The sequence below is a fragment of the Lathamus discolor genome, chromosome W, assembly GCF_037157495.1.
Source record: "Lathamus discolor isolate bLatDis1 chromosome W, bLatDis1.hap1, whole genome shotgun sequence".
Classification (NCBI taxonomy): domain Eukaryota; kingdom Metazoa; phylum Chordata; class Aves; order Psittaciformes; family Psittacidae; genus Lathamus; species Lathamus discolor.
Window position 1 is genome coordinate 24,320,461 of NC_088908.1, and position 20,732 is coordinate 24,341,192.

At 41.9% G+C, this 20,732-nt stretch overlaps 1 protein-coding gene across 8 annotated transcripts in view; it reads left to right on the forward strand.

Annotated features, from left to right (window-relative positions):
• Positions 1-687: 687 nt before the first annotated feature.
• Positions 688-20,732, forward strand: part of LOC136004324 (72 kDa type IV collagenase-like) — a 46,252-nt gene continuing 26,207 nt past the window's right edge. For all 8 annotated transcript variants that reach the window (XM_065660737.1, XM_065660741.1, XM_065660736.1 and 5 more), the window contains exons 1-7: positions 688-1,011; positions 5,546-5,772; positions 7,381-7,529; positions 9,603-9,731; positions 11,346-11,519; positions 14,127-14,300; positions 19,549-19,722. In XM_065660737.1, the coding sequence (XP_065516809.1) occupies positions 868-1,011; positions 5,546-5,772; positions 7,381-7,529; positions 9,603-9,731; positions 11,346-11,519; positions 14,127-14,300; positions 19,549-19,722 (1,171 nt within the window). In that variant the 5' untranslated portion in view covers positions 688-867. The remainder of the gene's footprint in view (positions 1,012-5,545; positions 5,773-7,380; positions 7,530-9,602; positions 9,732-11,345; positions 11,520-14,126; positions 14,301-19,548; positions 19,723-20,732) is intronic.

Below are 20,732 nucleotides of genomic sequence, written 5' to 3' on the forward strand. Positions count from 1 at the left end.
GTGACAATGGCTGTTTTACATAAAAATTTCAGACTTAGGCAGCTGCACCAGCAGACCAAATCCCAGAATGTAGAAACCCTGATTTTTGTACAGTTCCCCTGACATCGATCACTGAGGATAATTTCTATTGCTGAATCTGCCTGATTGTCTCTCACCCTGCAGCTTAAGGTGATACATGGTGCCTGTTGGTGGCAAAGACTCAAGCTGGTTCTAAACCCAAACAAGCAACAAGAAACTTATTCAGAACTCTGCACAGAGCAGGGAGGCAGGACACTGGCACCAAGTGCAGGTGAGCCCTGTGTACACAGACCTACAGTTTGTGCAGCCTGAGCAGCAGTGGGGCAAGTAGCCTCCCTGGTCTGTGCAGGCTCTGCCTCAGAATCCCTCATCAAAATGTTTCCTGTAAGGCACTGTGAAGGAGTGCAACCACATATGCCTAATTTTTTATTTTTTATTTTTAATTTAAAATATATGTAGGACACTTCACCTTCAAGATTAAGTCGGATTTTGCCTTTTTCTGCTCTCTGGCATAACAAAACACTTTTACATATGCAAATGAGGAGAAAATGCAGCTTCTTTCAGCAGTAATAAGTATCTGCCTGTTGCTACCTTAAAATCACAGCAATCACATCTGGTAACTGCCCTTTTCTCATGTTTCCACTAGTTTTCAGACTTGCTCTTGTGGTAGCTTGAGGCTGTGCATCTGGATGTTTTAAACACAAAGGAATTGCTAGAGCAAGCAAAAGAGAAAACGGTGCAGAGAGTTAAGATGTGCAGATAAGCAACTGGTGCACTGTGTGGCTAAAGGAAGGGACAGGCAGGAGGGGAAAAGCTTTTTCCAAAGAGGAGAGCACAAGTTTAGGCAGAATGAAGACTCACAGTGTCTGTGGCTTCATTTTTAAAGTGATATTAATTCAAGTGTATATTTTTAACAAAGCTTTAGCTGCACCGTCACCAATCATTAAGTTTCCTGGAGACAGCACTCCCAAACCAGACAAAGAACTAGCAGTGGTAAGTGTTGGTTTCATCTTTGCTTCAGATTTCTATTGTTGTTTCATAAGCAGATGTTTGCTTCTTGTTTCAGCTGAGGCAAAGGAATGACTATAGCAGAATCTCTGGAAGTGCCAGCTAGCTAGCTAGCAAAGTTATCAGCTTTCAAAAGTTAAAACTAGTGCCAAGTAATGTTTCTTCTCAATTTTTTTAAAGCCAGCAAAGAAAGTTTGGGGTTTTTTTCTTCCTTAGGTCTGAACATACAAAATAATTTCATTCAATCATCACGATTATAATTGGAAGATTGAAATGGCAAGAGGGGAGAAGGGCAAATAAGAGCCATCTAATCTTTTTACTTAAATAAGTAGAAGTGAGGGCTGTGGAGACTCACTTAATGCATGTATCACAGCTCTCAGCACAAACACAGCTTCGAGGGACACTCAAAGGCTGGCTGGAGGCTCAGAAGCCATTGTGACTAGTTCAACTTTGAAAAAAAAAAATCACATCAGAGGCTTAAAGAAATATTTTTTTCCAAATTCAATCTGGAACAAAAAAAGGAGTTTGGATTTGTGTGACATTAGCAAATTATAGCTATAACTCTACAGCATTTTATTCTAACCTTAGTTTAGCCCTGTGGACCTTCATAAAAATGACATTATGAGGAAGTCCATTTAAGGGGAGATTGAGATAGATTATCCTTGTTTTAGCATGTAAATTATAGACATTTCTCTTCTTCAGCAGTAAGTCCGTTTTAAGGAAGATTGAGATAAACTATTCTTATTTTAGGACATAAAGGTTTGAAAATGGATCACTTTTCTTGAGGAGTTGGTGTGCATTTTGGGAAAGCTTGCCAGGTTAAAGAAGGTCTGGGGGAGGGTAGAGGGAATATTTTCAGATGGGAGCTGTGGGGGAAAGTTTGGGAAAACACAAACTGACCCCTAAAGGACACTCCTCTGCCTTTAACAAAACAAATTCACCCAAGGTTTTTCCTTAGGAGCACAGCAACCAGGGGGTGGGAGGCAGTGCATGTGGGAAAGGAGAGTGGGGTCCCAGATATCTAGTAGTTGTTTAACCACTCTTAAATAACCTGTTTTCTAGGACATGGTCAGGCTTTTATTCAATAACAGCAATCCACATCTCCCTTCATCTCCGTTTCTTTTGAACAACCTATTTATTACGTGTACTCAAAGGAAAATTACAAGCTGGTTTAACACTGCAGTTCTTTGTCTTCCTTGTAGTATTCTTGGGTAATGCTAACTGGCTGCCTAAGCCTCACACTCTCCATCGGAACAGCCCCAACACTCAGCATCAGAACACAAATTGCTATGTTGCAGCTGGACCCTGTTTCATTAATGGGCTGGATCAAAATTCCAGATCACCATAGCTCCCTGCTGACTCTGGGGAAACTGAATTGCGCAGCCTAGGCCAAGATGTGGTTTATACTACATGTTCTTCTCATAGAACAGCTGGTTATGTTCATTTCTCATCTTCAGTAAAAACTCCATTTTAGGAAAAACTGAGAGGTTAGCTTTTATTTGTAATCCTAGCAAGTAAAATTCTTTACCATGCCTCATCTTATATTTTTGGTTGTGTATCTTACTCCCAAACCTAAAATAGCAAGAGCAGCATCCTGCTTCTTCAGTAAACTTCAGTTCTGATGTATAGCCTATATTATATTATGGTAGCTTACTGGGAGATGCACATAGAAGCATAAGAAAATCTATCAAGCTACATTAAAATGAAAATTGTGATAAGAACAGGTCCTCCAGACTGGCTTGTTTGATTATGTTCTTAATGCATTTCACATAATTTTCACCAGGACCCATTAACTATGAGTAGACAGAAGCTTAGTGGTAGCAAAGGTGAAACCATTCTGTGTCTGTTATTTGCCAGTGCCAGTCTCCACTGGAGAAATGGTACATCAGAAGTTATAAAAATCACAAAACCAAGGCACAGTCTGTGCTTAGTCAGTAGATGGATGGAGGACCTGCTGAAGGAAATGGTGTAACATCTTGATAAATCCTTCTTTTGAGTAAGCTCTGAACCATTTCCTATTCAGGGCAGATGAGGCACGCCAGGACTTAATGAGGAAGGTGGTGAAATACAAGCTTGACCAAACACAGTCAGCAAATAACCTTTGCTGTATTTTGCTGATGTAGTGGCCTTATCCCATCTCCTGGGTGACTTTCAGTCAATTAATTAGGTACACACAGTAAGGTTTCCCTCAGAAATACTTCCTGGCACAAGAACTTTGTGCAGTCATTTTGTCAGGCTTCTTGAAATCCTCAGAAATAATTCTCCCTGATATCTGATATATTTTTGGCAAATATACCTTTACCTTATTTAGGATGCTTTCCTACCTTGGATTTGTAGTTAATATTTTGGATACAATACCTGAAGGATGCTTCTTCCTCTGCTACAGACCGGTTTACCGTAAAGATCAGTAACTTAGAATCATAGAATCATAGAAAAGTTAGGGTTGGAAAGGACCTCAAGATCATCTAGTTCCAACCCCCCTGCCATGGGCAGGGACACCTCACACTAAACCATCCCACACAAGGCTTCGTCCAACCTGGCCTTGAACACCGCCAGGGATGGAGCACTCACAACCTCCCTGGGCAACCGATTCCAGTGTCTCACCACCCTAACAGGAAAGAATTTCCTCCTTATATCCAATCTAAACTTCCCCTGTTTAAGTTTTAACCCGTTACCCCTTGTCCTGTCACTACAGTCCCTGACGAAGAGTCCCAACCTTCCTGTCTAACAGCATCATTGGCAAGGACATTTATCAGCTCCGTGCCATGCTAATCACCAGTTTGGTTGCCCTACACATCAGTTTGGGAACATTTGCCTTTTGACATGGCTGTAGCTTGGGTTTTTTAGACCTAGGCATAAAACTATTGCAAACCCACTTGAGTGTGGAATTCCTGAAATCTGTGAGCAAGAGAACCATAAGATCCACTTTACTGGATAAAACCTACAACTCCAGATAGCTTAGTCAAGCTGTTTAGAACCTGTGAATGAAAATAATTAGGTAATGAGATGTCATCATTGTAGAAATACCTAAACTAACATCTTCATCATAATCCATTTATCTACTCCTCAGTGAGGAGATAAATTCAACATTCTAAAGTTGTATGTAATCTAACCAATGTGAATGAGCCCACCTGTGCTCCAGTCCAAGCTAAGGCAACAGCTCAAGCTACAGGTTTTCTCAAATTCAGCCTGGATTCAAACACTGAATCCAAAACCTGCAGCTGGCCAGCAGCCTGTTGTGTGGCCGTGCTTGCTAGTCTCCAGTTAGGAACAGAGTTGATAAAGGATTTTAGACAGTTGCTGAAGATATAACTTCTTGTCACTTTTTTTTTCATTTGAATGACTATGGTTTTATGGTGGGTTTCACCACGTGCTAGAGACTGCCAGGCATTCTCTCTGGGTTGGTCCCTACCCCGAGAAGCTCATAGTTATTCAGTCAACACTGAACTTAAGGGAAAAAATAAAAAATACTAAATTGTTTGTGTGATCTCACATGTGTATTGCACAAAAGGCAGAGACCATATATGGATAATCAGGACCACAACTGTTTATCTACAGTTTAACATAAATACACAACTTGCCAACACACATCTGAAAGACATGGCTGCTTACCTAGAAGAATTGCCAGGGAATAGACTAACCCATTGCTCCTCTGGGATTAAAGGCGGCAGCAGACAGACAGACTTTTCTTTTTTTACTGAACTACACCTGCTGATTAGGCCATACTGATCAAAATGGAAAGTGGAGGAGACTTGGGTAGGTATTATTTTAGATAAGAGTTTAAAATAAGGGGATTTGTGCTGTCTGTTTGATCCTCTATGGCCACTGTTTTCAGAGGAGAGAGAATTTTGTGATCACCACCATGGGTGTATCACAAACATCAGCCTTGTCGTGATCTGCTGGAGCATTCGATGGAGTTTTAAGTATGCAGATACTGATTGGCAGCAGTGTCCAGGCAACTGAGTTGCTACCAAAAACCTTCTTCTTCAGGTCTTTGCAATGTTTGATTCAAAAGCAAACTCATACAAGATTCAAATAGCTCTACATGGTTTGACAATGGTGTGTGGTTTTTTCTTGGCAATTAATGTGGTCTCATTTGTGTGGTTGCTTTGATACCTTGACAAGTTTCTCAATAGTCCAGAGTCTTCCAAGAAAAAAAAAAAATAAATACTGTAAGCAGATTTATGCATCATAAAGAAAACCAAAAAGATAAACCCATTTTTACTTTGTAGTTCTACATTAAAGCTCTATGCTCTACTTACTAATAAAGCAACTCAATAAGTAAAACTGATAGCTAATAGTGGAAGTGATTGCTTAATTAGCAATGTTGTGTGATCAAGATTGATTTGTATTAATTAAGGAGATCCTGCTGGTCCCTCAGTTACTAATAATAGTAATTTTGAAAAGAAAACTTGCAAATTATAGATGGAAAGCTAACATGGAATTACAGTATTTATTTGTAATAACTATTTCTTTTATGAATTTTAAAGTCTTTTTTTTCTGTGCTTTTTTTCCCAAGCAATACCTGAATAAATACTATGGGTGCCCAAAAGACAATTGCAATTTATTTGTCCTGAAAGATACTTTGAAGAAAATGCAGAAGTTTTTTGGGCTGCCTGAAACAGGTGATTTGGATCAAAACACTATTGAGACAATGAAGAAACCTCGCTGTGGTAACCCTGATGTAGCCAATTACAACTTCTTTCCAAGAAAGCCAAAATGGGAGAAGAATCATATAACATACAGGTACTGACCAGTGGTGTTGGGTTTTGCTTACCTATAACCATGGCACTTGTAAGAACACATCAAACCAGACATTTGCAAGTGTAGTAGCTGCTTAGAGGGCTAGACAGGATTTCTTGAATTAGGATCTCTCTGTGTTTGAATAACTACCAGATGTTTTAGCAAACACCTCTGAAACTTCACATTGTAAAATTTCAGCAGTAATCATCTAATGATCAACTTTACAGTTCTGGTTGGGACTAAAGAGATTTTGTTTTTATCTTTTGCTCTGCTGCAAGCATTCAAAGGGAACTGGAGCAGCAACGTCTCACCTGCCCACCTGCTCAGCAGGGACCACAGTACTTAGTGACTGCAGAGGCCGTGTAGGAGGACAAGCTCTTTTGCAATCAGCAGTCATAAAAACGGAGGTCATCAAATAAATTTTAAAATAAAATAATCATATTTTGGATACATATGAAGACATGATTTAAAGCAAACCTATTGCAATAGGTTTGGCATGTTTTAATTTCTTACTCTTCAGAGTTAGGGACTAATATATCTCTCACTGAAGTCAGTAATAAAAAGATTCTCACTACCTTAGGTAGTCCAAAAACAAACTTGTAGCACCAATGAGAACAAAATAGCAGATTTGTCTTACCTGCTTGATCTCGTCTGCTGCTCCCTCACAAGTTAGGACTCAAAGCATCCCACATCCTGTGACTAACCTAATAAACACTGAAAAACCCATGGCAGCTCTCACAGCCCCCACTTGCTGATGTGCTTCCTCTGGTTCGTCCTCATTTTCCTTAGGCACGAAGTAGTTTCCCTCCCTATGCACAACCCCAGCAGCAAAGAATTAGAAACTTGTCTTTACATGGAGGTTAGCTGGCTATAATATAAGGCACTAAGAAGAAAGAAGAAGAAAGCAATGTGTGGCTTTCCCATGTCAGGCCTATGGTTCTATCTTACATGCTTTTACCTCCTTACCTCCTATCTCTCCATGTATCCTATTGCCAATGTAACCAGCATACTGGGAAAGGATTAGCATTCAACTGGGATGAAACAGTTAACAGCTTTCATCCCAGATGAAACAGGGAAATACAGTTAACTACAAAAGTGAGGGAGAAGGGCTATTTTTCTGTTAGTATTAAAGAGCAAAACAATCCACACTTGAAACTTTCACCTCATTATTGATCTCTTCTTCTGGCAAATAAATCTTACGTATCAAGATGTCCTTGTATGTTCATGTCTAAGGTGACAGTATGACTTGCCAGCACCTCAGTGCTGATGCAAAGCCCTGAATATTTTGTGCAGGGCTCACTGGCATGGAGGCCTTACTGCCATGCAGCCCTTACTGCCATGCAGCCCTTACTGCCATGCAGGCCTTACTGCCATGCAGCCCTTACTGCCATGCAGGCCTTACAGCCCCTGGCTGTGTAACTTTCTTCATTTTACTGCATCAATCCCAAAGGAAAATAAATAGTAAGCACCACATCTAAACACACATCTTGCATGCAGCAGCATTATCTCTTAACCAATTTCACTACTGAGCCTACTCAGCATTTTGATCAGTAAACAACAAATACTGGGAGGGGGTTTATGTGTTATTTAACTCTTCCTTTTACCACTAAGGATTATAGGCTATACCCCAGATTTGGATCCTGAGACAGTAGATGATGCCTTTGCTCGAGCCTTTCAAGTCTGGAGTGATGTCACACCACTGAGATTTAACCGAATAAACAATGGAGAAGCAGACATTATGATTAATTTTGGCCGATGGGGTATATTTTTCTATTTTTACATATGTTTTTTGTTTTGTTCCTCTCATTAATCCTAAGTATTGGAATGATCTACCCTCAATAAGTAGTACCTGTGAGCCTTTCTGGCAAACCTTGTCCTAGTTTGCACTTGGCTTATACAGGCTAAGACCTAATTTCACTAAGATTTGTTTTTCTTTCTTATACATGAGAGAGAGAAATATTTATACAATTTCCTTATACCATATTTATCTTTCCAAAAGAGAATTGCTAGGGGCAACATTTTATTTTTAAATTTACAAATCAGAAATAGAACTGTGAAATATTGGTACAAATCTTCAGATGATGTGAGCTGGCTTCCTGCCATGGAAGAGAATGGAATGCCATTGTACTATTTATAGCTCCATACTCAGTTTTCCAGTGATAATGGTGGAAGTCCTAACATATTGGAGCTTAAAAATGGATTCGTGCCTTTCAATTTTGACTCCTTATCTGGTCTCTGTTCTTTAGCACGGCAGAATGCAGGCTTTCAATGCAATCTTTGGTCTTGAGGAGCTTAAAAATATGGATCAGAAGCTGAATTATGGTTTGAGTCCAGCCGATGATAGGTGACTTGATTCATTTTTGTTGTACATGCCTTCTCAATTAATTTTGGTTTTCCCTGAAAGAAGGTTTATAGCTTTTCAGTGTAAACCTGGGGCATTTTAACTTCTTATGCAGGGTCACAGAATTTTTAATACTAATGAAGATACTTGTGCAGCCAATCACTTGGGATTGGAAGTGAACAGTTTAAAGAATAAACTGAGCTCTTTGTAAAAACTTCCATTTCTGGCTGGTTTTCAGTGCTTTAGCTACTGATGAGTTTACCTCAAAAGCTTCAGAGATTCTGTACAGAACTCAAAACTTCAGATCCTCATCCAGGCTGGCCTGGTTTGCAAAACAGAAGTCTCACAAAAGCAGAAGTGTTTCTCCTGGGTTTAGTACTGGTTATAGTCAGCTCAGAAACAGTGGGAGAAGAGCTTCCTCTGCATTCATTCATTCTTATCACTAACTGCATTTCAGATTCACAGGAGCTGGGACATTCACAAGGTTTTATTTTTTAAGCTTTCTCTTAAGCAAGGATCTAATTTGAAATAAATGGGAGTAGAGCATCTAATATATATCAAAATGTTGTCCTTGACAACTGACACACTAGTCTACTGAAATTAGTGAACTGAACCAGTATTAAGAGAGTGACACCAGCATGAAATCAGTGTAACAGAGCAAAGAATCAGGCCTGTGTATTTAGGCTTCTGTTAAATGGCAAGACATCAGACCAAAAGGCCTGAAATGATGCAACTGCAGATACTGGCAGCCAGCTCTGATACACAGGTCAGTGTGGTGGGAAAGCTGTGAATACCAGGGTTATGCCCTTGCCATCCTGCCTTACCCACATGCAGTGTACTTCCAAGAAAAGCCTACAGGGGAGCTACTTAACCTGCTGCTGCTGTCATGTGAGCTGCCCAGGTCTCAGAGTGGTTGATGTGAAGGAGGAATAGGCTCATTCCCAGTACTCAGAGCTGGCTTTCCAGAGGCTCACTACTAAGTCACTCATCTGATTTGCTTTCCAGCTTAAAGTAGTTAGTATCCTGCACAAAGACCACAGCAATCTGAGGTGTAGCAGAAAAAGAGTAGCCTGCAGAAAGAAATCTGCCTTTACTTTCCAATATCTGTGTTGGAGACTGATGCGAATTATCTGAAAATACCCCTCATCTACAATGTTTATTTTACAGCTGCCTGCCAGTCTCCATTGAGAAACAGCAGTGTGTATGCAGCCATACATCTAATGGACAATATTTCACTGTTCTTTACCTTCTGATTCCTTTCCACAATGCTTATAAGATATAAAATATGCTGCAGTACTGACACAATGTTCTTTGCAAGAACTGGCTTCTTCCATTCTAGTTTAGTCTTGCCAGCACAACCCACACCAATAAACTAACTCACTAGACTATTCTGCTGCTGTCTTGGGCAGGATGATGATTATCATTCATACATAGACTCTGACAGAGGTGAGGTCATTAGAAACTGCTCTTTTTTTCCTGCTTCCTCCTGCAGAACATGGTGATGGGTATCCATTTGATGGCAAAGACGGTCTCCTGGCTCATGCCTTTGCACCGGGGCCAGGAACTGGAGGAGACTCCCATTTTGATGATGATGAACTGTGGACTCTTGGAGAGGGGCAAGGTACCAGACTTTCTAATATTTCAGAACATATAGCATACTGGCTGCTGTTTCAATGCTGTTTTAGGCACTGCACTAAATGCTTTTATTGGCATATCAATAAATGTTAGGTATGTGAAAATTAATTTATACTGTTTAAATTGTTCTCTACAACATTTATGTAATTCCATAAATGTTACCTACTATTGCCCTTTCTGTTCCTCTACTGTTGCCCCCTGAAAAACTGATTTAATAATGGGGCCTGATGCTGCACAACCTTCATGAATTGTGGGAAAAGTAAAAAGCCTCAGCTATAATTCTGAATGCTTCAGTTCTCAAGGACTCCAACTACATCATCTTTAAGTTCATGTGTAAGAGGCAGACTGGTCAGGGCTCTTCTGCTGACATACCCTTCTTAAGATGACTTAAGCTGTGGCTCCAGTTGTTAAAAATGGAACCATCCTATTGAATAAGGTTTTATATACTCATGACATCTGTCAAAACCAAATAGAATGTAAATCCCTCATGCTGATGACTGAAACAAAATTGACATCAAACAGTGGATTACGAGCATCTCCAAGAATCCTTAACAGGCAGCTGCCATACCCTTTAGAAGAAAACAACTGAAGTCCAGATAATATCATCTGAACTAGACCAACAAGACCAAGTAACAGTAGTTTGGAACCTCTTCTTTCTGCTTGAACTTTGCCACAATCATATAGGGGTAATTATAAGTCTTGTACTGTAAAATAATTTGGAAAACTCAGAATAAGAATTCAAACTCATGTTTGCCTTTCATTTCAAATTCTAGTTTCCTCAGCTGTACTCCCATTGAAAAAAATAATTGAACTTTAATTCCAAAATAGTCTACTTCCTTCTGTTTGGCTTTCTTTTAACTTTAGCAGAAGCACTGACCAGTAGCTGTACCACCTGGACTGGATCCCTGCCCCAGACTAGCAACAAACAGGAAGAAACTCTTTTCCAGTATTAGTGAAAATACTGAACAAGCATCCAGTTAGTTACTGCCATTAGAAGAAATGCTATGGATACATGAATTATCTGTACATCAGCAGATATTACAGCACCAGTACTCTAGTCTTAAGACCACATGTGACAAACTGAAATACACCCTGGGCTTGGGTGTGCCTGTGGTACCACCCTAACACCCAGTGCAGATCTCATTCAAGGCAAATTGGAAATACCAAAGTGGTTTAAGAAGCACAAGGCATGTTCAGCTCATGCTCAACTGCTGCCAAGAACCTTTCAAACTATACTCAACATTTTAGATCATATTAACAAAGAAACTAAATTACTAAATGTATTAACAGCATGTTTATAAGTTTGCCTTGCCATAGTAACAGCATCATATGCATTTCTCTGGGCTGATTTTAAGGACTGCTCATTCTATCACTTCTCCATGAGTAATATACATTTAATTCTTTCAAAATTACCAGTTATTATTTCAGCTATGATCATCTTGCCAGTAGAGAGACCAGCAGCACATTGAATTTCAAAGTGGAAATTTGGACTGCATTTCTATACCAGTATCCTCCAGGAAAAGATTTCCAGAAACTGTATTTTTTTTTTTTTTAATATCACTTGGTGGCTAATTTCACCTCTGCGTTTTTCTCTTTACAGTTGTTAGAGTCAAGTATGGAAATGCAGATGCTGAATACTGCAAATTTCCCTTCTGGTTCAATGGCAAGGAATACAACAGCTGCACAGATGCAGGACGTAGTGATGGATTCCTCTGGTGTTCCACAACCAAAGACTTTGATGCAGATGGCAAATATGGCTTTTGTCCCCACGAGTGTAAGTAGATGTGGTTTAAGCCCAGCCGGTAAGTCAGAACCACACAGCCGCTCGCTCACTCCCCTCCTTCTTCCCTCCCCCCTGCTCCCAGAGGGATGGGGAGGAGAATCAAAAGAATGTGAATCCCACAGGTTGAGATAAGAACAGTCCAATAACTAGGGTACCATATAAAATGACGACTACTACTACCACCAATAATAGTAATGTTAAGGGAAAAAAACAAGGGGAAAGAATAAGAAACTAAAAGGGGAAAAGGAAAAGAAAACAATAAACACAAGTGATGCACAATACAATTGCTCACCACCTGCCAACCGATACCCAGCCCTACCCAAGCAGCGACCTGGGCCTTCTGGGTAACTCCCCCCAGGTTTATATACTGGGCATGATGTGCTGTGGCATGGTATACCTCTTTGGCTAGTTTGAGTCAGGTGTCCTTTCTCTGTTTCCTTCTGGCTTCTTGTGCCCCTCCTCACTGGCACAGCATGAGACTGAAAAGTCCTTGATCGGGGTAAGCATTACTTAGCAACAACTAAAAACATCGGTGTGTTGTCAGAACTGTTCTCAGGCCAAAGCCGAAAACACAGCACTGCACCAGGTACTAAGGAGAAAAAGGACTGCTACAGCTGAATCCAGGACAGTAGATCATTGAGCACACTAAAAGACAGAAATCTCTTCCTAATCTGCAGGCCATTCCACAAACAATTGAAGTTGCATCTCCATCAAGAGCAGTGACTGACAAAAAGTAGCACTTAAGGATGAAACCCGTTAAGCCAAACCTCTAAGGTTGCACACCAGTATTACCAACTGGTGGCCCAGGTCCTCTGAGTCTAGCAGCCCTTTTACTGCAATGTGACACTATTATTGTCACAAAACACCCTTTAAATGACCTCATACTGCTTTTTAAAATAATAATGACTGCATTTCAAGTGAGTGTCTATGCTGATGCAAAGTTATTTATATGTTGGTACATTGCAAATTGCTAGCCAGGAGAGCACTGACATTTTTAGAAATTAAGTTTCTATTTTTAACCAGGTCTTAGGACTCTTCCTCACAAAGCAGTGCCAACAGGTATGGAAAGGCAAAATGAATCATCTGTGTCACAATACTTTCAGTCACCCTTCAGCAAGAAAAGGCCTTGGCTTTTTATTTATTGCTACTCTAAAAAGTGAATCATGCTCACAATTACTTTTCCCATTGATATATCAGACTAAGCAAAAGCAAAACCCCTCAAGTCCTACACAAAGACACTGAGGCTATCATGGCTTTTTGGTCATCAAAAATTACAACAGCAAAGTTAGAAATAACCTGCCAAGCCTTCCCACATACACATTTGGGTTTTAGCTGGAGCTTTAAACTGGGGAAGGAGAGGGTGCCATGTCCCCCATGGCACCTTAAAAAAGGCCAAATCATGCATACTTTGCACCGGGATTTCAGACAGACATTTCATTCTGAGGTGATGTTCTTAAATCTCAAGGGGAATTAGTGCATGGCTTCATGAAGGATTTTTCTGTCTGTTCAGTGCAAGGCCTGGTCTGGTTTGTTGCCCTCATGGTTTCCTCTCACCTGCACATGGCGCTCACAGACACTGTCTTACCATGGAGGATTCACACAGAGCAGCCAAGAGAAGACACAGGCAGATTCACAAGATGGCAGATGCTCCAAAACATCTGTATTTTCATGTAATTCAATTTGGACATATATTTTCCTAACTATCAGCATGAGATATTTTATCTGTCTTCCTCTAGATACTCCAGAAAGTTTACTAAAATCCTAAAATAGATCCCAGAACTCTTGACTCAGTTTAATCTGTAGTCCTTCACCACAAGAGAGATTTCTGGTTCTCAGGTTGAGCCATGGGGCCTTGTTTGTGTGTGTGAATGGACAATAAACAATTGAAGACCAATACACTACCTCCAGGAACATTAACCAAGCAAAAGACAGGAGAGGCCTCCAGTGCCCAGCTTTGCCAGAGGAGTCACTTTTGTCCTCTCTTGCTTATCTGTTGAGTGCCTGAGCATAGCTGTAGGGATTCTCAGAAATGAGAAGCATAGAGGAAAAGCCTACAGGTTAATATCTACTTTACCATATGTCAGCGTCTTAAAGAAACTGAAAATGTACATGGATAGCCGTTAGGAAAAAACAATCTGACCTGTCAGTGGCTCTGTCACTCATGTCAGTGCCATTCTAGCTAACATTTTCGATGCAAGGTAAATGGATCAGCAGAGCACTAAGGCACATGAGTGACTTTCTCAGAATCCTCTTTCTAAATGTTGTTTCAAGAAGGGATATTAATTTTATGTTATGAGACAGGCTATAAAGGATATATGCATTTCAAACCACATTCAAACATCTTGGTAGAATTTTCTTCATTCCCAGTTCATTTATAAAGGTCAACCAGTCATTCCTCTCTACACACTTTTGAGATTGTCTATCTTGCCAAAGCATTTCATTGTTGGTGTAAACTAGAGGTTCTTGGTGTGAATTGCACCACACACAACAGCTGTCTAATCTCTGTCAAGCCTTTGCACATTACCATTGGCACATACTGAATCCTTGTTGACATTGAGCATTGCCTATTGACATTTCTCTCTCTCATTCTCCCTACAGCACTTTTTACAATGGGTGGCAACAGTGAGGGGCAGCCATGCAAATTTCCCTTTAAATTTCAAGGCCAGTCCTATGACCAGTGCACAACCAAAGGCAGGACAGATGGATACCGATGGTGTGGAACCACTGAAGACTATGACAGAGATAAGAAATACGGATTCTGTCCAGAGACTGGTATGGGGAATGTTGCTTCCATAACGCAGTCTAATTTGTCATTGCAAAGCAAAGTAAATAACACAGTCTCCTTTATTACACCTTTACACCTTTACACCTTCACACCTTCACACCTTCATACCTTCACCAGAGCACACAGAAAATGAAGAGTTAGGCACCATCTCAGCATATTTGAGAATGAAGACCTTAGGCCCACTGTAGGAGAGGATCAGATTCAAGATCATCTTAAGAACCTGCGTGTGCACAAGTCCATGGGACATGATGAAATCCATCCACGGGTCCTGAAGGAGATGGAGAATGAAGTTGCTAAGTCACTGGCCATCATATTTGAAAAATCATGGCAGTCAGGTGAAGTTCCCGACGACTGGAAAAAGGGAAATATAACCCCCATTTTCAAGAAGGGGAAAATGGATGGCCCAGGGAACATCAGACCAGTTAGTCTCACCTCTGTGCCTGGCAAAATCTTGGAGCACATTCTCCTGGATGACATGCTAAGGCACATGAAAAACAACAAGGTCCTTGGTGACAGCCAGCATGGCTTCACTAAGGGCAAATCCTGCCTGACCAATTTGGTGGCCTTCTATGATGGGGCTATGGAACTGATGGAGAGGGGTAGAGCAGTTGATGTCATCTACGTGGACTTGTGCAAAGCGTTCGACACTGTCCTGCATGACATCCTTGTCTCTAAATTGGAGAGACATCAGTTTGATAGATGGACCACGCAGTGGATATAGAACTGGCTGGATGGTCTCACGCAAAGTGTTGTGGTTAATGGCTCAATGTCCGGCTGGAGAAGAGTAATGAGTGGTGTCCCTCAGGGATCAGTGTTGGGACCAATCTTGTTCAAGATCTTTGTCAGTGACATAGACAGTGGGGTTGAGTGCGCCCTCAGCACGTTTGCCGATGACACCAAGCTGTGTGGTTCAGTTGATATGCTGGAGGGAAGGAATGCCATCCAGAGGGACCTTGACACGCTTGTGGGGTGGGCTGATGCCAACCTTATGAAGTTTAACCATGCCAAGTGCAAGGTCCTACACCTGGGTCTGAGCAATCCCAGGCACAGCTACAGGTTGGGCAGAGAAGAGATTCAGAGCAGCCCTGCAGAGAAGGACTTGGGGGTATTGGTCGATGAGAAAATGAACATGAGCCGGCAGTGTGCGCTCGCAGCCCAGAAAGCCAACCGTATCCTGGGCTGCATCAAAAGGAGCATGACCAGCAGGTTGAAGGAGGTGATCCTGCCCCTCTACTCTGCTCTCGTGAGACTTCACCTGGAGTATTGTGTGCAGTTCTGGTGTCCTCAACATAAAAAGGACATGGAACTGTTGGAACAAGTCCAGAGGAGGGCCACGAGGATGATCAGGGGACTGGAGCACCTCCTGTATGAAGATGATAGGCTGAGGAAGTTGGGGCTGTTCAGCCTGGAGAAGAGAAGGCTGTGTGGAGACCTCCTAGCAGCCTTCCAGTCCCTGAAGGGGGCCTATAAGGATGCTGGGGAGGGACTCTTCACTAGGGACTGTAGTGACAGGACAAGGGGTAACGGGTTAAAACTTAAACAGGGAAAGTTTAGACTGGATATAAGGAGGAAGTTCTTTCCTGTAAGTGTGGTGAGGCACTGGAATGGGTTGCCCAGGGAAGTTGTGAATGCTCCATCCCTGGTGGTGTTCAAGGACATGTTGTACAGAGTCTTGGGTGGCATGGTTTAGTGTGAGGTGTTCCTGCCCATGGCAGTGGGATTGGAGCTAGATGATCTTGAGGTCCTTTCCAACCCTAACTATTCTATGATTCTATGATTCTATAGGTGGCCAAGGAAGTAACCAGAACAGGTCTGTGTGAAGGATACGGTATGCCACAGCACACCAAGTTTATCAAGATACAGAAATGTCATTGAACCACAGGACTATATGTCTACCACTGCAGAATAATTACACGTAGATTACGATTTGCCAATGGCCCTGGAAGAGAAGTCTCATGTGATAGAAGAAAGCATGAATAATATTTTAGCTTAATACTTGCTTTTACACTCAAAAAAAAAAAAAAAGGAATCCTGTTTAGTATGTTAAGCTTGTGTTAATAGATCTTTTCAGCAATTCAAAAGAACTAAGTGAAATGGTTTAGCCAGGAAAATAGATTTCTGCTTTCTTTGCTATTTTTCATACTTCTGAACTTGAGTTTTATTACATAAAGGAACAAATATAAATTAATTTATAGGCTTGTATAGCTTGGCAGGTGTTCAATTTTAGGATACAGACTAGAGGCATAGGTATTTAGACTGTATAAGTTAGCTATGGCAGTTCTAAAATCTCAGACCCTTTACAAAGCCAAGGTGAAGCGACACCCTGTAGCCCCCTGAAGCTACAGGCAAGCCCACGTGTATTCTGTTTTTCGAGTCCTTGTTCCCTGCTGTCAGCATAAAACAATGCAGTGATCAGTTTATTTGATACAAATTCTCTTCTGGACCTTTTGTTTTGTTGTTTTTTTTTTTAACTCCGAAGCTTATTCTTCAGTGGGGCACCTACTAACCAGGTGGATACCCTTTAACGTTTCTCACCCTAAAACTATCTTTTATACACACTTTAAAGAATCACTAGGATGGATCATCAAAAGATGCTTGCTCTGCAATCACCTTCCACAAAACACTGTTAACTGCTGTTTTCTCAGAGCTGTGAACACAAGTCTGGGGCTCATTCTTGCTCCCGCCAAAACCACTATCAAGTTCATTGCAATGGCAATGCCTAGACCTTTTCCATTTTCTCTGTGCCAGGCAATCTTGTTTTCAATTACTTTTCATCTGACTTCTCATGCTAGGAGAGGTGCCATGCTTGACCTTGTGCTCACCAACAGGGAAGGGCTTGTTGAGAATGTGGTACTCCAGGGCAGCCTTGGATGCAGCGATCACGAGATGGTCGAATTTGAGATCCCCAGGACAGTGAGAAGAGCGTGTAGCAAGCTCACTGCCCTGGACTTCAAAAGAGCAGACTTTGGCCTCTTCAGGAGACTGCTTAGTAAGGTTCCATGGGATATAGCCCTGGAGGGCAGGGGGGCCCAAGACTGTTGGTTGATATTCAAGGATCACCTGCTACAAGCTCAGGAGTGCTGCATCCCAACTAGAAGGAAGTGCAGCAGGAGGGCCAGGAGACCTCCTTGGATGGATAAAGAGCTGCTGAGGAAAATTCAAAGGAAAAAAGAGGCTTATAAAAAATGGAAGCAAGGACAGGCGGCCTGGGTAGAGTACAGGGATGTTGTCCGGGAAGCTAGGGACCAGGTTAGGAAGGCTAAGGCCCAGTGAGAATTAAACCTAGCCAGGGATGTTAAGGATAACAGGAAGGGATTCTACAGGTACGTAGCAAACAAAAAACAGACTAGGGACAAAATAGGCCCCCTGAGGAAGCCTTCTGGAGAACTGGCTACACAAGATTTGGAGAAGGCTGAGGTTCTGAATGACTTCTTCGCCTCGGTCTTCACTGGCAAAGGCTCTGACTGCACCACCCAGTTCTTAGAAGGTAGACGCAGGGACTGTGAGAATGAAGACCTTGGGCCCACTGTAGGAGAGGATCTGGTTCGAGACCATCTTCAAAATCTGAAAGCGCACAAGTCCGTGGGAACTGATAGAATCCATCTGTGGGTCCTGAAGGAGCTGGCGAATGAAGTTGCTAAGCCACTGGCCATCGTATTTGAAAAATCATGGCAGTCAGGTGAAGTTCCCGATGACTGGAAAAAGGGAAATATAACCCCCATTTTCAAGAAGGGGAAAATGGAAGACCCAGGGAATTACAGACCAGTCAGTCTCACCTCTGCCTGGCAAAATCTTGGAGCACATTCTCCTGGATGACATGCTAAGGCACATGAAAAACAACAAGGTGCTTGGTGACAGCCAGCATGGCTTCACTAAGGGGAAATCCTGCCTGACCAATTTGGTGGCCTTCTATGATGGGGCTACAGAATTGATGGATAAGGGTAAAGCAGTTGACGTCATCTACCTGGACTTGTGCAAAGCATTTGACACTGTCCCACACGACATCCTTCTTTCTAAATTGGAGAGATATCAATTTGATAGGTGGACCACTCGGATAAAGAACTGGCTGGATGGCCACACACAAAGAGTTGTGGTCAATGGCTCGATGTCGGGCTGGAGACCGGTAATGAGTGCTGTCCCTCAGGGATCGGTGTTGGGACCGGTCTTGTTTAACATCTTTGTCGCTGACATGGACAGTGGGATTGAGTGCGCCCTCAGCAAGTTTGCCGATGACACCAAGCTGTGTGGTCCGGTTGATACGCTGGAGGGAAGGGATGCCATCCAGAGGGACCTTGACACGCTTGTGAGGTGGGCTGATGCCAACCTTATGAAATTCAACCAGGACAAGTGCAAGGTCCTACACCTGGGTCGGAGCAATCCCAGGCACAGCTACAGACTGGGCAAAGAAGAGATTCAGAGCAGCCCTGCAGAGAAGGACTTGGGGGTGCTGGTCGATGAGAAAATGAACATGAGCCGGCAGTGTGCGCTCGCAGCCCAGAAAGCCAACCGTATCCTGGGCTGCATCAAAAGGAGTGTGACCCACAGGTCAAAGGAGGTGATCCTGCACCTCTACTCTCCTCTTGTGAGACCTCACCTTGGGTATTGTGTGCAGTTCTGGTGTCCTCAACATAAAAAGGACATGGAACTGTTGGAACAAGTCCAGAGGAGGGCCACGAGCATGATCAGGGGACTGGAGCACCTCCCGTATGGAGACAGGCTGAGAAAGTTGGGGCTGTTCAGCCTGGAGAAGAGAAGGCTGCGTGGGGACCTAATAGCAGCCTTCCAGTATCTGAAGGGGGCCTATAGGGATGTTGGGGAGGGACTCTTCGTCAGGGACTGTAGTGACAGGACAAGGGGTAACGGGTTAAAACTTAAACAGGGTAAGTTTAAATTGGATATAAGGAGGAAATTCTTTCCTGTTAGGGTGGTGAGACACTGGAATGGGTTGCCCAGGGTGGTTGTGAGTGCTCCATCCCTGGCGGTGTTCAAGGCCAGGTTGGATGAAGCCTTGTGTGGGATGGTTTAGTGTGAGGTGTCCCTGCCCATGGCAGGGGGGTTGGAACTAGATGATCTTGAGGTCCTTTCCAACCCTAACTATTCTATGATTCTATGATTATGAGGATTGCAAAATTTCTGCTTACATTCTGGTTTTAGTGTGTGGTTTAGGAAAAGGTGCATCAGCTTAATCTCACAAAAGGGATTCTCTTCTCACTGTTTTCCTGTCATTTTCCATAGCTATGTCAACAGTTGGTGGAAATTCAGAGGGAGCCCCTTGTGTATTCCCCTTCATCTTCCTTGGGAATAAATACGAGTCCTGTACGAGTGCAGGTCGCAATGATGGCAAGCTGTGGTGCGCTTCTACCAGTAGCTATGATGATGACCGCAAGTGGGGCTTTTGTCCAGATCAAGGTAACAGTTTGTCACAGCAATACACTGGTACCAGCATACTGACCTCACCGATGACATCACACTTAGGATGATTTCATCCTCATACTTAGCACTCCTGTGTGGTTACAATGCACCTCCCCAGCCCAAAATCTGAGCAAAACCCCTACATTTAAATGGGAGAGTGTTGTTAAAGAGTCAGTCCCAGAGCTCATCTGCCTGAAACATTTGGATGTTCTAGAATTTGTAACCATGAAGTGTCTTTTCAAAACTTAAAAAAATAAAACCCTTTTTTTTCCTTAAAGTAAATAAATGTTTTTCTCATCACCAGTTTTTCCGTCCAAGGCTAAAAGCCACAAGCTCTATAGTATTTCACTAGGATGTAATAATTATACTCTGATATTGGACAAATCATGAACAAATGCTAAATGTAAAAAACTAATACAGTTGTGACTGATATTGCGGAAGATGAAAAACACATTTAAAAACTGAGACAGTATGAAGTGTATATGGTGAATATTTAAAATTATTTTGGTTAAGATTTGTCCATGTTTTTAACATGGATAAACTTAAATATAGCAAAAGGTTTTTTACACATGTACCAACAAATGCAAGATTCAGGATTTCCTTTTAGGAGGAAAATAACTGCCAAATTTCAGAGACTGTTTGGGGATAACTGATAAAATGTCATCCTATGAGAAAAGATTTTTTTAAGCGAACAATATTCGGTACAACAGTAGTGATCCAGGCTCTGTTCATGGACACACAGATATACAGACCTGCTTATCGTTTACATGCCATTTCATGATGAAAAGTAAGATTTGAGGTCTAGACTGCAAGTTTAATTCTTCTGTGCTTAAAAAAAAAAAAAAAAAAAGTCTGATTTTGTTTGCTACACTTCTTTTTTTTACAGAAGTATTAAGACCATGGTCAAAGTCACTTGCATTTGAGACAGCAGCAAGTATCGGCTGTAGAAAAGGTTTTAGTATCTCTCTATTAAAATGTCATTTCTGGCACTATGTATGACATTCACC